The sequence below is a fragment of the Toxotes jaculatrix genome, chromosome 13 (genome assembly GCF_017976425.1).
Source record: "Toxotes jaculatrix isolate fToxJac2 chromosome 13, fToxJac2.pri, whole genome shotgun sequence".
Lineage (NCBI taxonomy): Eukaryota > Metazoa > Chordata > Actinopteri > Toxotidae > Toxotes > Toxotes jaculatrix.
In genome coordinates, this window is record NC_054406.1 from 6329473 (window position 1) to 6352207 (window position 22735).

The 22735-nt window shown below is 39.9% G+C and overlaps 2 protein-coding genes across 3 annotated transcripts; both read left to right on the forward strand.

Annotated features, from left to right (window-relative positions):
- The first annotated feature begins 579 nt into the window (after nt 1-579).
- csnk2b (casein kinase 2, beta polypeptide) lies at nt 580-7809 on the forward strand. 2 transcript variants are annotated; one of them, XM_041053723.1, is made up of 7 exons: nt 580-654; nt 1621-1702; nt 2559-2661; nt 3516-3631; nt 3994-4069; nt 4512-4701; nt 5412-7809. In XM_041053723.1, the coding sequence occupies exons 2-7, from the start codon at nt 1631-1633 to the stop codon at nt 5500-5502; spliced, it is 648 nt and encodes a 215-aa protein (XP_040909657.1). In that variant the 5' UTR covers nt 580-654; nt 1621-1630; the 3' UTR covers nt 5503-7809. The 2 variants fall into 2 exon arrangements, with proteins under 2 accessions (XP_040909657.1, XP_040909656.1); XM_041053722.1 differs by having other exon boundaries at nt 615-714.
- Nucleotides 7810-12757: 4948 nt separating this feature from the next.
- Nucleotides 12758-22650, forward strand: spaca4l (sperm acrosome associated 4 like). Its single transcript, XM_041053375.1, has 3 exons — nt 12758-12892; nt 19980-20090; nt 20985-22650. The coding sequence occupies exons 1-3, from the start codon at nt 12841-12843 to the stop codon at nt 21212-21214; spliced, it is 393 nt and encodes a 130-aa protein (XP_040909309.1). The 5' UTR covers nt 12758-12840; the 3' UTR covers nt 21215-22650.
- Nucleotides 22651-22735: the final 85 nt, after the last annotated feature.

The following is a 22735-nucleotide window of genomic DNA, read 5'->3' on the forward strand; positions in this document are numbered from 1 at the left end:
AAAGTGGACTATTGAACAGAGGAGGATACTCCATGTATCCACAAATTATGTTGTCAGAAACTCAAACGTGATTATGATATAAGAATTCAGTGGCTGGCTTCTTGCATTAAAAAGGTTTCTTTCCAACAACTGACCTTAATGTTCTCTAATGTAGGAACTTCCCACAAACACTTGACCACACCACCATCGATAAAGCCAAAAGCCATACACTTTCTACCACACTATCACACAGCAGATGTCAAAAACAAGGGCAAGAGAAAGTCCACTGTGTTGGATTCTCCATCTAAAGTCATTTTTAAGTCCTAAAATATTTTCACCACTGGCAATTAATCAAAGAAGTGGCAGGTCTGACATTAGGCAAACTGCAGTCATCAGCCTAAAAACTTGAGGTATCTTGATTAACTGATTGATTTGTAAACATTCAGATAATTACTAGGAATGCCCAAATTTACATTAAATTTGCACTTAAGTACAGTAGAGTAGAAACACCCTGAAATAGATAAAAACTCATCTTTAATTTAACATGTAATACAGAGAATAAACAGCGAGTGGCAGTAGCGCACAACCAGCCCTGCACCCTCAGCTCACCGGAGGAAGAGGAACAACGCAACCTACGGGGTGAACCGGGAGCTGGTGTCCATCTTATTTACACCGGTGAGACTGCTAAATTTTTCAGCTGTCGGGTTTTGCAGAAGTATACAAATTGAAAGCCGGGTGAGTTGTCAGAATTAGTCGCATGCCTGAGGGTGGATGTTTAAATCCAGAGGCAGACGAAGCTGTAAAAAGAGACCAACTCGCTGCCAGGAGGCTTGTTTTTAACGATGCGCCATATTGAATCTCATAACGCAGGTTAGCCCGGCGAGCTAACGGTGGCTACATTAGGTTAACTGTTTGTCGTCGTGTGCGACTGTACTATACCATCAATAATCAGATTTATAGCCAATACCAAATGTTTCTGGTGGGTTCAAGACTAAATAAATACCGTACTACAAAGGCAACTCAATCAAACTAACATTGTCGAGAAGATAACGCTAGCGAGCTAATTAGCCTAGCCGTCCTCAGGTTTGGGGTAGTTTTTGCAGCCAACTTGTTCCTGCCAGGACAGACATATTTTACAAAATAATATAATTGTTTGTACAAAAACTAACGCTGAGAAAGAATCTGGCCAGGTAAATGTATAAAGCTGACACAGAAATTGATTCACGGAGAGAAAATTTATAGATTATAGATATAAACGATCAGGATTTGTGTAAAAAGGAATCAAGCACATTGGTACAGTCATTTTATGTTCTAGAGAAAATAAGGGGAAAATTTTGCCAAACAACCCTCACAGTTATTTTGGTAGCCAAAGACACCATCCTGTACTATGAAAACAAGACTGTTCTTGTTCTGTGATTACTCAGTTTAGAAAGTATGTTGATTATGTTTACCATAAATTCTCTTAGAGACATTGTAGAAATGATAAATGGCTATTTCAATATACAGACTGCATACATTTGCTCATATAAATCTTATTCTTTTGGCTGTACTGTACTTTAAGAAATGATAAAGTTGGGAGTCTGGTTGTAGTTACCATGTCACCCTTGTTAAATGTGGTAATGTAATGCTTGTTTTTAATAGGTGTTCAGACATGAGCAGCTCAGAGGAAGTGTCATGGATCTCCTGGTTCTGTGGACTGAGGGGGAATGAATTTTTCTGTGAGGTGAGTTTCTCTGCATTAATTATTGCCACCCAAAGATTTACTCGGCAAAATAAGCTTAAAATGACAGCCGGACTTGTGATTGTCAAGTAAAACTCTAAACGTGTAACGAGTCCATGGGAGTGTATAGGCCATGGGAAATCATAACCTAAATTTTTAATACTTGGTGACATTATTCAGACAAAATGATAAATAAGAAAATTATTGGTTATTGATTAATTGAGAATGATAATAATAATCAGTTGCAGTCTTACTGCATAACCGGGTCCTGCAGCAATATCTCCTGGATGTCAGATAATTCAGTTGCTTATCACTTCCTAAAACTTGTTATGGGAAAAATATTGAAAATACAAACAGTGATATGAAATCTTCTTAACATCCTGTAAGCTGAAGAAAACAAGGTCAAGCAGCTGTAAAGTTACAGAAAACATGAGTTCAAGGTTTCTTACATTAACAGGCATTACAAACTGTGACGCAGTCGTTCTGCGGTTTTGTGTTGGCTTTCACGGAAGAGACCTTTCTGTGTTGGAACAGATCATGTTTTTTTTTTTTTTTTTCAGCTTCACACTTTCCTGGTGTTGCTTTTTCAGAGCCTGTGAGATTTCTTAACACCTGGCGAGTCTAAGCCAGGCCATGTTCTAAATATTTTGTTTGGATAAGAATGGGTTCAGAATTTTTCAGGTCTAGCTTTAAACAGTGCTCACATATCCATATCTTTTGCTCAAAGAATTTTTGTTCACTTTTACATGTCCTCTTGTTCATACTGTCTGTAAAGAGATCACTACTAAGTGTGACGCCAGTATGACACACTATCTTCTTAATCAATAATAAGTTTTCTTATTTGTTTCTCTGTTGACAGGTGGATGAGGACTACATCCAGGACAAGTTCAACCTGACAGGGCTCAATGAGCAGGTTCCCCACTACCGCCAGGCCCTAGACATGATCCTGGACCTTGAACCAGGTCTGTATGTTATGCATGTGCCTCCATATGCTCAAATTTAGGTAAACACAAGTTACTGTGTATCCTAAGTGTTGTATAAGTAAAAAATTCTGTAGTTTTCACTGGGTAGGTTGGTTGACATGCAGCATATGTGTCTAGGCAGGACACAGAATCATCCCAAACATCACCACAGAAGCCTTAAGCAACTTTAAAAACATGAATTGTGACGCAAAATGTTTATCTGCACCTCTGTTTATCAGCTAACATGCAGCAGTGACAACAGCATAGAATTAATGGAGCTGCCGGTGTTTCATGATCATAACGTGCTGCACTTCTTATCTGTCGTCTTGAGTACTGTTGCATGTTTCAAACAAAGCGAGAAGGAACATTTGATCTTCACAGTCTATCTTTTGACTCTGTTTAGCCTGAAAACAGCCTTTTGTCAGCTGACCAGGCTAAACAGCCTATTTAGGGATGTTGAGCCTACACAGCTGGTGTGCTGGTTGTGTCTCTCCTTTTCAGATGATTACACACACAAACACCTAGTAGTACAGTTTTTTCCCCCCTCTAAGTCATTGTGCATTTTTGCAGGATCTTTGAAACCATGTGAGTTGTTTCAGCTGCTTTTCAGACTCCCTCAGAGCGTCTGTTGTCTTTGTTTTATGCCCTTTCAAAGATTCATTGATGATCCTGCTCTTCTCCTTAAAAACACAAAACAAAATGACACCTCAAGAGCACGCTCTCCGTTCTGTTGTTGGAGTTCCCTGTCCTTTTGAAACTTTTTTATAAGCAAAGCTTTTCATCTCTTTCTGCTATCAGAAGCAATCTGGGCACTGCTAACGTTAGCTGTTCCCTTGTTTGGTTTCTGTCTTTAGATGAGGAGCTAGAGGACAATCCCAACCAGAGTGACCTGATCGAGCAAGCAGCAGAGATGCTGTACGGCCTCATCCATGCACGCTACATCCTCACTAACCGAGGCATCGCACAGATGGTAGGCGCCAGCTGCTTCAGCAAAATCCACCACTCCTGTCTCAATTAGTCAAGATGTTTTTCCATTACTTTTGTCTTGATGTGGAGGAAAATTAAAAAAAAAACTAAACTGATAACTTTAGTCTCACCATGTGAGACTAAAAACACATTTAAGCAGTAGCAGGAAAGTAAATCAAATGATGTGTACCAGCATTATAAATGTTCTGCTGCACATGGACAGACAGTTTTCCAGAGCAGTTTAAAATGTTGAGATCTTCAGTTGAAGCCTTTTAGAATTTGATTTATATGAGTGACAAGTGGTAAATGAAAAATGTTTGCTGCCTATTATTACTGACTCTTTTTATCCTTATTTCCTCCTTGTAGTTGGAGAAGTATCAGCAGGGAGACTTTGGCTATTGCCCCCGTGTTTATTGTGAGAATCAGCCAATGCTTCCTATCGGTAAGTTTTAAAGTTTTGCGGTTTATATAACTACAGGAAACATCTTCGCACATGTAAAATATCCACGTTCTGTGCTTAGAAGCTGCTGTCCTCAGAGAGCAGTGTTTTCATGTGATCTTTTGTTTTGGGAATGTTTTGGGAATTGCTTTTTACTCGTCCAGTTAATTTGAAATATTTACAGTTTTGTTACTTTTATCAGTTAATTAAAGCCACAATAGGATTTCTTTCTGTGGATATAGAGCCGCCAAGTCTGGATGTCTGTTACCTCAGAGTTCGCTCCAAATCATGTCATTTGTTTGTGAGTGACAATACTAGGAAGGAACAAGGAGGTATTTGCACTATACCGGCAGTGCTAGTTCTGTCTCTATTTTAGGTATGGTAGATTAATTTAAGTCCATATCTAAGCCAGTTTCTTACTTCCTCTGTTCCTCCTCCTCCACAGGTCTGTCAGATATCCCAGGAGAGGCCATGGTGAAGCTGTACTGCCCTAAATGCATGGATGTCTACACACCTAAATCCTCCAGGCACCACCACACAGATGGAGCCTATTTTGGCACTGGCTTCCCCCACATGCTTTTCATGGTTCACCCTGAGTATAGGCCCAAGAGGCCCGCCAACCAGTTTGTCCCAAGGTTTGTACGGCAGGTGGAGCTTAAATGTGTGCTGGCAGGACTGTGAGTGCTGTAATAAGGGTGTGGAGAGGTGTCATGCACAGTCATGTCTGTAATGTTGTATACAACAGTTGGTATGATACTGATGCTTCGCATTTAAAATACATGTTCTGGTCTCAGAGATTTAGTGGTTAAATTTATCATTTATCATTATTTCACTAATCATAGGACAACAGATATACCTCATGAAATTTATACAGATAATCAAAAATGAATCACAAAGTTCACTGTTGATTTTAACCAATATCACGCACTCATACATTAAAAGGTTAAGGGTGGCTCAAAGAGTGTATGCTAACTAATTTTAGCTTATATAGTACAAACCTGAGCCAAAACGCCAAGATTCTGGCTACGTGAAGAAAGGAGATGTAGCCATTCATTATTCATGTGACAGTAATTTATAATGTTATGTAGTGAAGGTGCAGTCTGGTGTGTCAGGGATTGGCATTTGTGAGCTAAGGGATGGGTTATGCTCAAATAGATTAGTACAGCGTGCTGTTTGATCATATCAGAAATCAGAAGTGTTTACAGTTATTACAAATGGTCACACTTGAAGGTGGAATGAAAAGCCGACCGTCTTGGAACGTTTTTATCATGTTTGTTAACCAACATTAACTAGCTGTGGCTAAAAGAAATGCTCACAGATGTTTGTCATGTTCTTCTCTCACCAGGCTGTATGGGTTCAAGATCCACCCCATGGCCTATCAGCTGCAGCTGCAAGCCGCCTCCAGCTTCAAGAGCCCTGTTAAGGCCATCCGCTAGGGTGTCCAGGATGAAGGAGGAGGAGGAGGAGGAAGATTCACAGAGAGAAAGAGAAGACCCGAAAGAATTATTATCAGACGGGGAGGGGTCACCTGCATTTTACAAAGCTCCTCAGATGTCCCCTCCCCACCCTGAAGACTGTATTATTTTGGTTTAGATTAGGGTAAATGAAAGCAAAATGTAAAGATTTTTGAGTGTGAGAGAGACATAAAAATGCACAGCCATGATCTTAATCACAAACACACACACACACACACACACACACACACACACACAAACAAAAATACATAAATGCAGCAACATACTTTGGGATTCCATACACTTACCTTACCAAACTCAGCAGTGCCAAAAACAGGAGTTGAAGTAACAGGAAGCTGAACAATGCAGGTGCTCCACGCTGCTGCACCTGTACCCTCACAATACATCACTCTAATGAGAAAATTATACAATGGGTGGGTCACACTGCAGGGAAATTTTCTCTGTAGAAAGGCTTTTTGTACCCAGGGCTTTTAGACGGAAAGCTGAAAGAAGTGCAATGGCTGAGTCAGTGTTCACCTCTGACTCTGTGTTTGTTCTGTATTTGGCACAGTTTGGTAAAGGGTGGTGGTAAACCCTCCGTCATTTGAAGCCTCCTCTCCCTATTAGCCCCCAGTGCATGTACACTCAGGCCGGCACTCTTGGAGACAGTTTGGACAGTGGCAGTGGGTGTTTTTCTTTAACAGTTGTTTGTTAAAAAAAAAAATTGGTTTGTCTGATGTTTTGTGGTGTTGGTTCACAAAGCATTCTGTGAAATTTGCCTTAAGATGCAGAGAAAACACCCAGATTGTTTCGCTTTACAAGAGGCACGAGCAACAATAGTTTCTTTTTTTGTTTTTATTATTATTTCTTTCCGCTGTTAGAGGAGGTAGAGTAGAAATAGATAAAACTAACATGACTTTCTAAATAGTTCAGACACTTGTAATTAGCCTATGTCATTTCTCCAGCTGTCTGTGTGTGTGTCAAACAACTGTCTGTATTGGTACCGAAGTCAGAATATAACTTGTGCTGCATTTGTTTCCGAGAGCCTCCCTCCTCAGCGGTAGGCGTACCTGCGTTTGTATGTTACCCTCCCCTTCCCTCGTAGCTTCACCTCCCCTAAAGAAATAGTTTGACATTTGGGGAATGGGCTTATTCGCTTTCGGGCGGAGAGTTAGATGAGAAGTTTGCTGTCAAGCTTACCCTGTGGTAAATGTGAAGTTACAGCTGGTAGCCCAGCTAGCTTAGACTGGAAACAGTTCCCCTGGCACTGTCCAGCAGTTAGAAAATTCTCCTGCCAGAACCTCTAAAGTCCACCAATTAACACTAGTTTGTTTACCACACCTAGCAACCTGAGTTTAACAATGTCAGACGGCTTTGTTGCCGGTTAGCAGTTGCTAAGCAACCAGCTCTAACTCCGACATGTAACATTAACCCCACTAACACCATAAGGTGTTGTTTTAACGCGACAAACAAGATAGATCATGTTAAGTTGTAAGCTTTACGGGTGCTGGTTTTAGCTATAGTTCACAAAATATCGTTGTATATCGTTGGTCAATTCATACAAAAACCAAAGTTTAAAAACGATTTCCCCATTTTACCGGTGGGCTACGCGCTGACCAGCGGTTGCTAGGCAACCAGTGTTCCCGAACATTACACTTTTTTTTGTATGGATTGAACAAACAAGATATAACATTAGTTATTAATTAGTGAGCTATAGAGGTGTTGGTTAGGTGGACTTTGCTAGCAGTTCTCCCTGTTTCCGGCCTCTACACTAATCTAAATCAAGCTAGCCAGCTGCTTGTTGTAATTTGACATTATACAGACCAATATGAGAGTGGTATTGCTCACATCAAACTCTCCACGGACTACGAATCTCTCCCAAAATGTCAAACTATTCCTGTAAAGATCAAGCAGGAGACTCAGAGAAAGAGGAATTTAGACAATCTGAATCCTTCAGCTCACTCCACCACTGCACTGATCCATCCTCCTGGTGTCTCTCCACAGCAGTCTCATTATTTATGTTCAGGTCTAGAGACAGATCACCAGCCGCTAGTTTTTTGTTTCTGAAACAGTGGGGCAGATACTCAGTCGCCCTCCCCTTCACTCCCTCTCTTTACTTTAGTGTGATTGGAATAGGTTGTTTTTTGGATTCCATGATACAAGAGAAACGGTATTTATGTGTCCAGATTTTAACTAATGTTTGTCTGTGTTGTTGTTGTTCTCTTTCTGCTACTGTGGAAGGGTGAGCAGGATTCAGAATTCTCAATAAACTTCTATTTTCTTTTCATACTCTTTTGTTCTTTAAGACTGCAGTTTTGTGCTCCCGTCACGTAGTGTCAGCAGAGAGCATGGTACTTTCAAAAAGTTTAATTTTTCTACATTTAAATATTTCTGAGGCACTACCTACAGCAGTTGTACTTAAATCTTTAAGTACAGAAAGATAATAGAACGACCATAAAACACAACTGTACCTACATTCTTGGTGTTTGTGTGTGTGTGTGTGTGTGTGTGTGTGTGTGTTTTTGAGCTGGCAAGATTTTTTGTGACTGTGGAAATGGTGGTTATCTGGCATCTGGGTGTGGCTGCAGTGACATTTCACATGACTCTGAGTAACAACTTTGGTGGGCAAACATGCACAAACACAAAAACAAATATATAGCACTGAAGTGCACACTCAAAATCACAAGATCTGTGTCATGCATCTGCAATTATTTTAAAATTAAGTTTTGGAGCTCCATCAGGCGTGTGATATATATATTTTTAAAAAGTCAGCATGGAAGTGAAAGATAAGCCCAATACAATTAATTTGAAAATATGCTGCACACACATCCAGTTTAAGCTCTAGAAACACAGAAAGCACCTTGTGACACGAACAGCAAGGCGTGCTATGGTATGGCTTCTTTTCATATAACTCATAAAGACAATTTTTTCCCTCTGCTCGGCAGCCGTCTTTGGAAAAATGACTGGCAGGACTGAGCTGTCTTCATGTGGCCATGCCCTGTCAGTTTTTCCACAGGGAGAGGGGGAAGAGGAGGAGGTTCCCTCATGACTCAGGATAACCTCAAACCGCGGCTCAGGGCCTGCCCTTGTCCCCCACCTCTTCCCCTTATTTCAGCAACTCCTTTTAACTTTAAGTGAAGAGGAATCACCCATACTCTGATGAGTATACTCTCAAGTCCAGACTTTGTAGGAGAGTGGATCATCTTTTTCTAATGGTCAGCTATTCGTATGTTGGGCTGGAAAGGAACTCTGAGGCTGCTTTCTTGGCATTTCTTTCCAGCCCAGATATGGCAAGAAAGCAGCTCTGAGGCTGTTTCCTGGGTAAAAGTCTTGATGGTTCAGCTGCTCATACTGTAGTCATGTGAAATGTTCAGGCTTTGCTTTGCCACACCCAGAGGGAACATTGCACCATTTTCCTCTAAAAGATTTTTGCTGGGATGCCTCTCCACATGAAACCGCATGCAAAAACATCCTCCAAAACATATACTGGTGAGAGAAAATCTCCTTTTTAGAGCCTTTATTCTCCACATGCAACAATTCAGACTGGGCTGAGGTTGACAAGAGTGTTACCAAATCCTGGTAGAGATTAATGACAGCTCTAACTTGACAAGTTGAAACTGATAGCAGGAATGAGTTCCCCATTCTTTTTTTCTGTAAAACTGGTCGCACTCTCTCAGGTGTCATTGGGATAAAGTGAGAACATCCACAGATTCTCATTTGGGTTGACATCTAGACTCCAACTCTGCTGCTGAAGGACGCTAATGTTGTTTTTAAGCCATTCCTAAAAAGTGGTAGATCTTTTGCGCGGTTTGGCTGCAGGATCTCCCCGTATGTTGCCGCAATCATTTTAGCCTCTACCTTCACAAGCTTTCCAAAGCCTCCTGCAGAGAAGCTTCCCCACACCACGATGCTGCCACCGCCATGCTTCACACTGGGAATCCCACAATATGACAATGCAGTCAAAGAACTCAATACTGGTCTCATCAGACCAAAAGATCTTCTTCCACTTGACATCAGAGTTTCCCTCGTGCCCTCAGGGGAAACCGCAGTCCAGATGTGATGTTTGTTCTACAACTCTGGTCCAGACTGAAATAGCTCAACAGCTATCAGATGGATTGCACTGAATTTAGGTAAAAACATGGAATCCTAATGATTTTGGTGATCCCCTGATGTTTCCTCCAGCACCATCAGTGGTCACTGGTCTCACTGCTTTCAGTGTATCTCAACATCTAATGGTTGGTTTGGCACAAAATTGGTGCCCAGATAATGGTTCCTACTGTCTTTGGTGATGCCCTGACTTTTCTTCTAGCGCCGCCATGTGGTTTTGGGTGAAATCTTTCAACAACTATTGGATAGATTGCCATTTAATTTTGTTTACACATTCACAGGACTAATTGTAATAACTTTGGTGAGCCTCTGAGTTTTCATCTTAATGCCATCATCAGGTCAAAATTTCAAACTGTCCAATACTTACTGTACATACAGTATGTCCAAATACCTGTAAAACATACTAATGCAAACATGTATTTTGAATTTCATATCTGTAGGTAATGTATATTACTGCTTCAGTTTGACAATTAAAAGTGCAAAAAGAGCCACATTAAATCTACCTTGATGCATGTGAACATCCACTTCCTGTAGGCAATATATGTTTTAATATTTAAACTTTCCTATTTTTATTCTTCCTCATCATCTCTCGCACAGTTTGCATTTTCCTATTGACTTAGCCGCCATTGTTGTAACCGATAGAATAAGGATTAGTTTGGCTGTTTCTCCCACACACCCTCTTCCCAAGTGACAGAAATTGAGAAACACCAAGTATCTGTGGGCAAAACAATAGAGGCATTTCACCGGGCCCAGCAGCTTCCCTCGCAGCAAAGTATTTCAAAACGATGACTCTGAAGATGCCATTTCATAACTGCCCCCCCCCTCAGCAGGAAACCAAAGCATGTCCCCTTTTCAAAAGCCGCATGCAGAGACAATCATTAAACAGCTCACACAGAGACAACAAACATGCACACCAACCAAAAACGTCTGCCATTGTGACTAATGCGGACAAGCAAACTGAAAATCCTGGTAATTAACCACCCCCTACCCCCCCGTTCCACTAGTCAGTCATTCATCAAATACCTTTGTCGTCTCACTCCAAGGTTGTTTGCAAACAGCTGGAAAGAAATAGGCAAGAATGCCTGGGCACAAACTTAACTGAGCAAGAAGAGACTTGCCCGGGTGAATAATTGAACATATCCAGAACCTCTCCCAGAAACAATGTTAAGTAAGGTCGTTTCTTCACTGCGTCTTATCTGTGGAGCTCAGAATGGGACTCAGAAAAACCTCCGTCCTCAGAAAACCTCCGTCCCTCAGAGTGGCCTTGATAACAAATGCGAACAAATCTTTGTTTTTCACCTCAAACTCAATGATTCTTCCAAAAACAAACACATCAAGCTGCTCAAACATGTTGTCATCCAGAAGATATATTTGCATCAGTGACAAAATCTGTCATTTTTATAGGCTAAGTACATGGTCCTTCACTTCTCAAAGCAAATAAGAAAATCTACTAAAAAAAGAGACACAGTTACACAAAAGAATGGTGTCCCCAAACAATCCTAGTTTTTTTTTTCAACAAGCATTTTAGCCTTTCTCAGATAGTGTACATCATGTTGTTCAGGTGTGGCTGTCTGTTATTTACTAAATGTGCTGTGGCTTCAGTTGCAGGTATACTGAGGTACCGCCTTGAGGAAAACCTGCATATCACTTGAATGAAATGTGAGAGCTGAAATGAAGTTATGCCTTATTGCTGCTACCAGAGGGGACATGAGACCGGTTTGACAGGCTGGGTAAATTATTACTCAGAATATTAAGAGTTTGCATAAGAAGTGAATGCGTGTAATTTTAGATCAGTTACACTATGCTCTGTAGTGGTTACACAGCAGAGAGACGGTTTGTGCTTTAGCTAATCTCACTGGCTGGAAACACAGAAGAAAGAGGATGAAAGGTGATGGTGAAACTCATCAGGACGGGGACTGATATCATTTCTTTAATGGAATAAGACAAACATGAGTTTATACTTTGTACTATGATGTGATCTTTTGGGGACCAACATAATAATTGACTGTTGCCTTACTGTATTTTTAGGCCACCCTATTGTGCTCTAAGAAAGAAAATAGGCCTCTGGACGGACAGTCTGTCCAGTGGCTCTGGAGGAACAGAAATTGACTCTTGTCCAACTTTTTAGTTTATTATGGAGCCAAGAATAGAGCAAAAGGAAAGGCGGTCTACAGTGTCACAAGAAACATAATTTCCCTGACAAATTTACTCCTTTAAAACTGCCCTTGTTAAACTTGCACACACACAGTCATATGCATTTGTTTCCATTTTGCTCTTTTGGTCTTCTTTAACCTTAGTTAAACTTAGTTGGAGATTTTAGACAAAAATAATGTCAGTCATCATGAAAACATCAGACACACATCAAGTTTAGGAATGGATGAAAAACATCTCACTGAGAATTGTTTATTTTTCCTACATAACTGACATAACTAAGATAATTACTATTTGTCCTTCCAAGGGAGTTAAGCACCACACCTCTGTAATCGCCTGAAGCAACAACATATTCTATAGTATTTACTGTAGTTTGTTGTTATCCCAATTCAAACAAGTGTAGATAAGTCCATGTCTTACATTTCAAATTCTTTTTAAGTGAAAGTGCAGATGTATTATTTGCAAAGTGGACTTAACTTATCCAAAGTAAAAGTACTCATTCGGCATAAAATGTCCCTGATAGACTCTACTTTAAGGGGTTACAAGCCCAGAAATCTGAAAAGCTGTACTAATTACAGCTATAAAATTAGTGTAATTAAGTACAGGTGTAAAGTTTCCACCACTGATTAAGATGAGATCATAAAGCGACATTTAAGTCACTTTTAATCGCCACCAAAATACTATAAATCCACAAATGAATCTTACAGTGACTCCATGATGGGGGTTAAACTCCGCAACATCACCGTAAAATCACTTTAGAGCATCACACAAACGCTACAATTCCCCATTTCCCATCTTTCCCACACTTTAATCCCCTGCACGAAAGTGACAACCCCGAATTGTGTCTGGAAAAAAAAAAAAACCTGGGAGAATGACCCCTCTCTCCTCTCTCCACTGATTGGATAACAGTGACGTTTGCTGGGAGGTGGAAGATTATAAATGCAGCAATGGCGGAAAAAAAAGAATTTGTTTGGTCGAGAGTATAACGGTCTGCGTGCGCACGGACAGACGGGCTTCTCCCACAAGTCGAGATTGTTATTTTATTCGCTTTTTTCCCCCAAGATGAACAGAATTATTCTCCAGCTTTTTGCAGTCGGATTCTGCTTTGCAATCGGTAAGATAAAATTCGAAATTATGATTTATTTATTGAAGTTTTTTTTAAGTTATTGTAAAGCTCGTCACTTGTAAAAACTCTTAATTTTTTTTATGAGTGTCTTTATATTTCAGAGAGAACGTTTAAATGTTTTCTTCGACAAATTTTACGTTTTTTTGCATGAAGTTTGGTATGTCTGAGTTTTCACTGGTTTCCCTAAAAATGAGCACAACAGTGTCTACAGTGTTGTTCAATTCAGAATTGGCACTTCTTTATTGCATGTTTTAAATCATTGTTGATCATGAAGTTAGATTTCAGTGTTTTTCGCCTCTGCGTGAAGTTTGTTCTGTTTTCCATGGTCTTTTTTTTGTTTTTGTTGTTTTTAATTTTTAAACTCCCCATGACGTCTTTTGTTTTTTTTTTTTTTCCTGGCAAACCCGTTATGCTGGAAGTAAAAACTAATATTTGACTTTGTTTGGGAAATCTGTGTCATGTTTTTGGACGTTTTTACCCACTGGGTCTGTATTGAAGAGTGCAGAGCTTGGGGCTGTGGTTTGACTGGGTGTGTTCACTCTTTACACCAGTGGTGTGTCCACAGCCTTGTAGAGGCAGGGGGCCCAAACCAGTGGGCACCTTTGTGACAGCTCGGTGAACTGAATATACCCAGTGACTGACTGAACTGAATAAGCTAATTAGCTAAGAGTAATGGTTAAACTGCTCAGTTAGCAAAGAAAAAGTCCCACAAAGTCAGTCAGAACTTCAGTCATTTTTCAAGCAAAAATCCCAAAAACAAACTCTGATTTCATCTTATCAAATGTGAGGTGCTGGTTCTCTTCATCATATTGGTCAGTGAACTGAATATTTTTGGAGTTTTTGATTGTTGGGTGGATAAAATGTGGAGGTAAAGCCTCAGACTTGGACTCTAAATGGGTATTTTTCCACCAGTTTCCAGCATTTTATATAAGTGATTAATGGAGAAAAGGACTCCAACCCACAGATTTACCTTGTAAGATTCAACAGAACTCAGAATGACTTACTGATGCCCATAGATGAACAAAGTAAAAGCAGAGTTTTGGTGTGTTTACCCTCTGTGCACATCCCAGGCTTTACTCTAATGCTGTTATTATAGGTTGGGGTGAGGCAGACTGTTTGTGGTACCACGATGTTCTTCCCTGTTTTTTTCCAGACCTTATTAAAAGACTGAATCACGTCCCAACCTGCCAACCATTATATGAGAAATTCCTCACCTTGTAACTGTGGAGGCTGTGTCAGAGTCTCAAGTTACATTTCTACAGAGTGTCGGCAGACTGGGCCAACTAGAAGGAGTTATTTGTTCTTCTTCTATTGTGTTTTGAGGCTATTGTCGTCCATTTTTGTCTCCAGGATCCCCTCAGCTCTGTTGTGTCAGTCTCCTGTTTCAAACCACACCCTTTCTATCCTAGCTGCGTTTTATGCTTTAAGGTGATAACGTTAACCTTTAGCCCACCAGCCCTTTGCTTAAATAGTTGTTTGTGACAGAGAAGTGATTCACAAATGGAGATAATTACATGTTGAGGTTTTACATCTCCCTGTACAAGTGACCAGCAGGGATGAATCTGTCTGTGTGGGTGTGTTTACTCTGGGGGAAAAAGCAGACAATTTCATATGGTGGTCTGGTTGATATTTGAAGTCAACATGTTACAGGCTACTGAGAGGTTTCCCCCGGCATCAGCTGCCAGAAGAAACAGACTCAAAAATACTCACCCCTGTGTGTCTGCCAGCTACTTTTTTTTTTTAATCCAGATGGCAAGATGTAAGTTTCTGGAGTTCAGAGGACAAAGTCTTGAGAGGTTGTGGACTGAACAAGATAATGCAGGTGATTTTAATTTGTGTGAGCCACATTTTGAGCTTTGAGTTTTTTGGGTTTTTTTTAAGTTTACCAAGGCAATATACAAATAATGTAGTTGTGGGTAATAAGATGTAGAAGCCTTGGCTGTCCATGTGTCTTCCAACAACTGCAACAAAAGAAAATAGAACCTTTTAGCTGTACCACAATGAGCAGTTCACTGCAAAGAGATGGGATTTGCATTAAACAAATGGACATACAGGTATAAAGAGCAAGCTCCATCTTTCTTATATTTTGGCACACTTGTCCAGGTGCAGTCTTATGCAGAAATCTTTCCTTTCTATCATGAAGATATTATAAAAATTATACAAATTAATCTAAGGTATTTCTGGCTTTAGCCCTTCTCTGTTAATGGCCTTTAAGCCAGCAGCTCTTAAAAACCAAACCAGAGTTAACATTTTCTGAAGGCTAAGGCAATTTTCTCACCCCCGTGTTTTTAGATGTTTTAGAGCAGGTCCACTCCTCTCTTTAGATTTGAATTCAACTCTTGACCTTTAGCACAAACGTCAGTCCTTCTTTCTCAAACACATGTTTCAGGTGTGTTTTATTAATCTGTAAAAATTCAACCCATCAGCCTGGTTACTCCCATCCGTCAAGGATGTTGCCATTGTGAGTGGGAATCTACTTTACAACCGAGTGCAAATGGAGAGTATTTGCGCAACACATCAGACTCACCCAGGTGTATTTATCCTCACCTTTTCTGGGGCTTGTAGCTTGAGCACGGTGTTTATCCCAAACTCTGAAGGTTGACTTATATTTACCTTCACATTACTTTTCATAAACTTGTTTGCATATTCATCTCAGGACATAGCGTCTCATGTCAACTCTCTGTGCACAGTCGTCAGCACTTATTTTGATTAGAAACTGTTTTTAGACGTTTATCAACAGTGATGCCCTCAGGTGGAAATCTTACATACCAGTTACCAGTTCCTTCCCAAAGCACTGGCCACGCCTAATACATCAACAGTTTCAGAGCTGTAATTCCTCTGGGATTACTTTTAATATTCTCTTGTTCCTTGCTATTTGATTTAACATTGATTTTTTTTTTTAATAGCTGTTCTTAGTTAGCAACAGTTAGTTTTCTCCTTTTTTTCCCCTTTCTGTGCTTTGCATTCCTCAACATGTCATTACACTAGAAAACTGAAGGGCCGATGCCCTATGATCTCTAGCTTTAGTGAATGAGCAGTAGAGGGCAGCATAAGGCTGCATGTTGAGGGTTATTGGTAACAGACCACACCTGAGAGTTCAAACATATTACTTGCTGTCAAGGTGGATGGTAAAGAAAGAGTCTAAAAGCTTTTACTCCAGCTGAATTTCAGCTGAAAATGTACGACACTCACCACTGCACTTGTTTGACATGGAAGTTGGTAGAAATACACATACACATTTTCTGCTTTGAGTTAAGATTGTATGCAAGAGTGGTAACACTTTAAGTCCTCCTGTTTAGCATTTATTAGCAGCATATAAACATTTAATAGGCAAGATCTAAAACTCCCGTTTATATCAACGAGTAGACAAAATATTATCTGAATATTATAACCTTTAGGAACTCAGGATTTATTGCAAGATTAGACTGCATTAGTTTTAACTAGATGTTACTGTCAGCTGAGTGAATGTTAAGGATCTGAGTACTTGCCCCACCACTTTTTCCAGAAGTCAGGACTTCCCCTCTGAGAAGTGTTGAGTGCTCTTGCTCAGATGTGTCCTTTCACATGCACCTGCAATGCTTGTGGTGTTAGGTAAGTGATGTACTGTACAAGAGAAGAATGTTTCCAGTAATGAGATAAGAATTTTTTTTTTTTTACCTAATACCACAATGTACAAGAAGGACAAGAAGGAGGGGTTTTTTGGTACTCTGACAATGATGAATACCTCACTTAAGCTGTGTATTAATCTGCGTCGTAACTATTTAATCCTGCAAATATGTAGCAGTGCTTCTCACATGCCATTCTCCTCTGCCTACTGTGTCTTGTCCAAAGTGAATGACTGCACCTGTTATTGTGTAGATAAATATCTTTTATCCAGAGACTGTTCTTCAAGGAAATGTGCTGCTGTGTAGAAGTTTTGTTGCAATAAAGGGAGGTGAAGACACAACCAATTATATGTTGAGACACTTCTGCTGCAGTGAGCAAACAGTCTGCTGTAATTGAACATCATTAGCTTTACTGCTCCCATGTGACCTCACCTTCAGACTGGATCAGACTCTCCTCACCTCAGCCACAGACAGATTATGAGACAAGGAGCTCCTGGGATCAGATATGCAAAATTCCCCACACAGCTCCTACAGACACCCAAATCCAAAACCTGGGTCTCATTTTGGTCATTTTCCATCCATTTATTGTCATAATGCATCTCTCTGTCATCTTTTTGCATCTCTTTGTAGTTATTTTATGCCTCTTTGCGGTTGTTTTGTGTCTGTGGTGGTTTTGTATCTTATTACAGTCACTTCAAATGAAGGCTCTTGCTCTAGGCCTTCAGTAATCCTTCCATGACCTTGACAATGGGGGGGAAAAAAAAAAAAGTCTTGAGCAACACTGATTTGGGCGCGTAAATGTGTGTGTGTGTGTGACAGCTTGATGAATCAAAGTTCAGGTTAGTTTGAAGGATCAGGTTGGACTGGATTTTGAGATTCCTCTCAGAAAGCACCAGAGGAAAGGTGATGTGTGCAACACGTCAGTTGGCATTACAGAGCGCTGAAGCCCTGCAAGGTGCGGCAGCAGTGAAATCACATGATGCTGCCATATTCAGGGATTTACCTCAATCTTACAACAGAACACATTTTAATTGTATATATGATTATATATGAGTAGGGGTAATAAGAAAGGATGCAAGGATTGTCAGAAGTCTCTAAATTTTCAGCTCTATACTTGAGCCTGGGTGTGACCGAAACCAGCAGGACAGGGTGTGGGGTTGTTTGTGTACAATGGTGTGGGTGTGTTTTTATCTCTGAGGCAAAGAACTGGGGTTATCCTTCCTGACTGTGAATGAAATCGGGTTGTCCCCGCAAGGTCACAAAGGTCTGTCATGTTATTCAAGTCAAATCCTGCTTGTGTTTGAAAAAGTACTAAACTTAAGATATCAGTGCTTTTGATTTTTGAGTGTGATGTAATGGACGCCTTTGTCGAACAGCTGCACACCTCACATGCAGGAGCTACTCAGCTGGAAAAATTGGTATATGGTGATGAGTCAGCTCAGCAGACATCTGAAAAATACTGGAGTTAAAGATATAATCAGCCATCCCTCTTAGAAATTGGTTTATGTGTTTCTGTAAATGTAGCGTGAGACATTTGTTTTAAAGGATCACATAAAAATGAGCTTTTTTTAATTCCTGGATGGTGATTTGCTGATTTTGAATATGTCACCTTGGGCAGTGATTTTTATAGAGAGAATTAACTGATGATCAGAGAAAATAAGTAGAAATATGTGAATAATAGACATTTACAGTAATCTTGGAATACCTAAATTACTTCATGAGACTCATTTCAGAGTAAGGCTGTCTAACTTTAAAAAGAAGAAGAAGGACATTCAAATTCAAATGCAGAATCCACTAATGTGGTTGTATAGCATGGTATATGGTAAATAAAATAATAATAATCCTTCGTAGCAGAAATAAGTTGTTATTGCCACCCCTTTGATTCGCAGAGTGACCTAGTTTTGGGTACTCCCACCATCACGTAGTTTTTGTACATGGGGATGGGGACCTTGTGATGACTTATCAGATCAGTTGGTTCTTTTAATACTAAGAGTTTTAAAAATTACAGTCAAAACTCACAGAACTGCAGTGGATCAGAAGTAACATTTTAGAGCACAGCTTCCCTTTTTTAAAAAAAATCATAAGTATGGGCTGAACCGAGGGAAAATAGCCCAAGTTAAAGGCCAGAGGGGTTTCAATCTCTCATTTTAATAGTTAAACTAACTAAATAAATCTTGCTCTTGGTGTAATGACTTCATTGTGATCAGCATGCTCTGTCTTCAACAATTCATGGGACTCTGACGTTGAAACTGAAACTGGAGCGACAGGTTTCCAGCAATTGTTTGGACAGGATTCACTCCCCAGCACTGAGTCACACACACACACACACACACACACACACACACACACACACACACACACACACACACACACACACACACACACACACACACACACACACACACACACTGCAGTGTCTCAGCCTCACTATGGCTACTCGACTTCAGGCTTGGTGTAACCACAGCAACAAAATGCATTGAGTTGTTTGTCTTAATTCTGAGTCTGTTTTTATCTCTATGCACAGACGACATAATCGTTCCCAGGGATCATTTGGGCTGGACTTGAAGTAACAGTGACCTTTAGTAAAATGTGTTCTGAACAAAAAGAAGTGCAGTCCTGTGAGGTTAGAAAAAATAATAAACTGATAATAAAGTTGTTAACAAGTGGCAGGGAGTTTTGTTTACTTTCTTAGCATTGGAGTAACAAAGTTCACAGGTGCATGCTGGGTGTGCTCAAGCTCCTCTGGTAGTCCGGAGAAAGCTTAATTTAACAGGTGCTTGTGATTTCATGAATGTTTGCTGAGCTTACTGACTCTGCCATTATAAAGTTGTTAACATGTACTGTAACAGCCATTTAACTCCAGTGATTACCTTAAGCCACAGCAGCCACAAAACAAAGTATGACCGGGCTGAGACTGAAATGTACATTGATTATTTTATACCATCTGCAAAAACATTAAGCTTCACTATGAAAATGAGTAAGTATGTGATATGGAACTGCGACACAGCTCATGTCTTTCAAACTTTCTGCCTTCAGTTGTGAACACAGACTGCTGGCTAAAATCCAACTTTAGGCATGGTTTGAATTTAGTTTCACAAAGTGTAGAAGTATTTGAATAAAGCCTGAATCAGAAAACATCAAAACAACAAATGGTATAATCTGAACCATAAAACCTCCTGTGTCACAGGTCAGGCCCTTTTGTTTCATTCACGGTCGCTGACTTTGTATTTCATAATCAACCATGTAAGACTGCTTTAAATGCCAACCTGCATCATCTGAGTGATGGATGGCAAACACCCAAACAGTCCTCGATGCCAAACAAACATGAGAAGGTGTTTACTCAAATGAACATGCATTTATACCATTTACAGCCTGTTTTAAACCTATTTACACTAATTCTACTCTTGTTGTTCTTCCTCTGTATCTCCCTCCCCTCTCCACCTCTCCATCCAACTTTCTTTTGATTGCAGGACAAGCTCTTGAGTGCTACAAATGCAAAATTGGCCTGTTTAACGTGTGTCTAACTACTAAAGAAACATGTCAGCAGGGAGAACAGTGTTACAGTGGTATCGGGAAAGCAGGTAAGGAGCTCAGTAGCCAAAAATCTCACTGGACGGCATTCTCCTCAAGAAGCTTTCTATCAACACTCATATGACACCCCATCAGCTGCATTCACAGAACACATAGCTCTCCTGCAAATGTGAAAGCATTTTCATTAAAAGGTTGAAATGACGATTTTTTATTGTGCTGTAACAGTTACCTGACTATTCAGTAAGTCGCTCGACAGAAAAATTTTGGAAAGCTTGTGGTATTGCTCAACTAGTAAACCATTCAATCCGAATCAGGTGTAACACATTCACATCATGTGTTGTAATTTATTGTTGGTGTTTCAAATCTATTTAGAAAGTGACCAGAGAAGTTGAAATAGTTCATTAAATGTCATTAATAAGCAGTTGAAACAGCAAAAAAAAAATCCAAAAAATAATGGAGTTTCTGTCTCTGTGAAGGATTTATCAGGTGATATAGATCACAGATCTGCATCGGAGATATGCGTTCGCAGCTGTCTTTGCAATGGTGCGAATGTCTGTCTTTACTCACAATAGATGAACCTGATTGTCCACAGACTAGTTCAGTCTCTCCTTTTAACATGTTGGAGTTAAATGAACGAGGGGAAAACAAGGGATGCCTGTAGTTAAACAGTTCACCCTAACCATTGTAGATGTTTAAATTAGATTAAATCAGTTACCATGAATTGTAAATTTAAACTTCATATTAGCTACGACATATAAGCTTTTGTCATCCTGTGGCCTTTTCCCTTGAAACCAAAACTGGAGTAACAAGGTCTTCACAAAGTCCTCAAAACTCAGAGTGTATTAGTGCATTCCTCTGTGTGTGCAACTTCAACCAGCCATCTCAAACAAACACAGTGAACAATGGACATAGACAGTGATTGTGTGTTTGCTGTTGCTCCACAGCCGGCGTCTTGGATATCTCAATGAAGGGCTGTCTAGCAGAGGCTGAATGCAACAAGACCCAACAGGTGAACTTTCCTTCCGACAACTCCAACTCCACCGTCTACACCATGACCAAGACATGCTGCTCCACCGATTTGTGCAACGCCGCGCCCGGTCTTCCTGTGGCCTCTGGTGTCAGCCTGACCATTGCCACTGTCACTGCTCTGTTTGTGGCCAATGTCCTGGTTTGACAGAAGATCTGAGGGATGACACAAAATGCATACACCCACACACACACACACACTACATAAATGCACACACAAGCATTGCCAGGATTAAATCAAAGGCCCTCCTCAAACATGAGCTCTGTAAGCTTTGTCACAGAGCTTGTGTTTTTTCCTCCACATCTGTCTTGTGTTTACTATCCTTGAGGTGTATTGTACTTTTTCCATTTCACACAAGTGTTTGTCAGTTAGAATTTAATTCCCCTTTTTGTTTTTGTATTTTTAGATGCATCAGCCCTCATTTCATAATAGGAGATATTACAGTGTTTAGCAGACCAACAATTTAAAGTCAATTCAAAGTCTAAAACTCGTGTGTAACACTGACGTGATTTACGTGCCCTGCAATTAACTTTATCCACTTGAATGAGCGGCATAAAGTTTTTGTGTTAGGCTGTGAGTGTTTGGAAAATGTGCTTATACACTTTTTATGCTAAGAGTTGCATTAAAAGAGTGATTCCACTCTCATGTCTGTATGGTAAATATGAAGCTAGCTAGACTGTTAGCTTAGCCTAGCTTAGCTTAGCATAAAGTGTGGAAACAGGTATACAGCTAGGTATACAGTTACCTTTACTCAGAACTGGGCTAGCTGCTTCCTTGTATTTACAGTCTTTATGCTAAGCTAAGCTAATGGTATTCTGGCTATAGCTTCATGTTTGTCCTGCATGCTTGAAAGTCATCTTGTTTTTCTAATCTAACTCTAGGAAGAAATGGGAGTGAATTCTCAAATTGTCACACGCTTTTAATTAATTTACTTTGAAACACTGTATAGTTGTTTTAGTCCTAATATGCAAATGCCAATATATGATTTCAAAGCTTCAGTAAGCATTTCTATTTCTGTTCATTTCATTTATTGTCACTTGCTTTGCAATCATTTTATTAATGAGTAGCTAACATAAGGTAAATGGGCCCCTCAGCTTTTGTCTGACAGTATCTGTGAAAACATTTGTTTTGCTGCTTTTACTTTCTTTTTTTTTAATGACATGAACAGCTCCATTAATTCTGTTTTTAACCTCTTGTATTTTTGATAGTGGTTTTGAACCTACGCTGCACATTACTCCTTCGCTGTGGGGTAGAAGCTTTGTTCGTCTTGCTAGTTTTGAATGTGTATATGGGGAAATGTTATTGAATCAATCATGTTATGTTGTGTTTGGAGACATTGAAATGTAATTGAGGTTTCACCAATTTGATATTTGTCAGGGCCAACCATTGTCTCTATTTCATATTGGCTTGGATTGTGGCATGAATCACAATCATTAAAGATGAATTACTCCTTCCTGAAACAGACACTTTTGGCATTATTTCCGAAAATGAAACATGTAAGCCTGTCTGATTGTTGTTTTTTTTAAACTGGTTCTGTAGACAATTTGAAGAATGCAATAAATATCCAAAGTGGGGGAAAGACACTCTTTTGTGGTGTTACTAGTGTGGTTTGGCTTCTTCCGGTTACATGTCTTTGGCTGGTCACCATCATGCAGGACTAACTGGTTC

What these genes read in the sequence shown, in the direction of transcription:
- csnk2b (XM_041053723.1), top strand. Translation starts at nt 1,631, where the DNA reads ATGAGCAGCTCAGAGGAAGTGTCATGGATCTCCTGGTTCTGTGGACTG. An exon ending in ACCGAGGCATCGCACAGATG is followed by an intron (nt 3,632 to 3,993) that starts GTAGGCGCCAGC and finishes TCCTCCTTGTAG; the next exon opens with TTGGAGAAGTATCAGCAGGG. An exon ending in TCAGCCAATGCTTCCTATCG is followed by an intron (nt 4,070 to 4,511) that starts GTAAGTTTTAAA and finishes CCTCCTCCACAG; the next exon opens with GTCTGTCAGATATCCCAGGA.
- spaca4l (XM_041053375.1), top strand. Translation starts at nt 12,841, where the DNA reads ATGAACAGAATTATTCTCCAGCTTTTTGCAGTCGGATTCTGCTTTGCA. An exon ending in CGGATTCTGCTTTGCAATCG is followed by an intron (nt 12,893 to 19,979) that starts GTAAGATAAAAT and finishes TTTTGATTGCAG; the next exon opens with GACAAGCTCTTGAGTGCTAC. An exon ending in CAGTGGTATCGGGAAAGCAG is followed by an intron (nt 20,091 to 20,984) that starts GTAAGGAGCTCA and finishes GTTGCTCCACAG; the next exon opens with CCGGCGTCTTGGATATCTCA.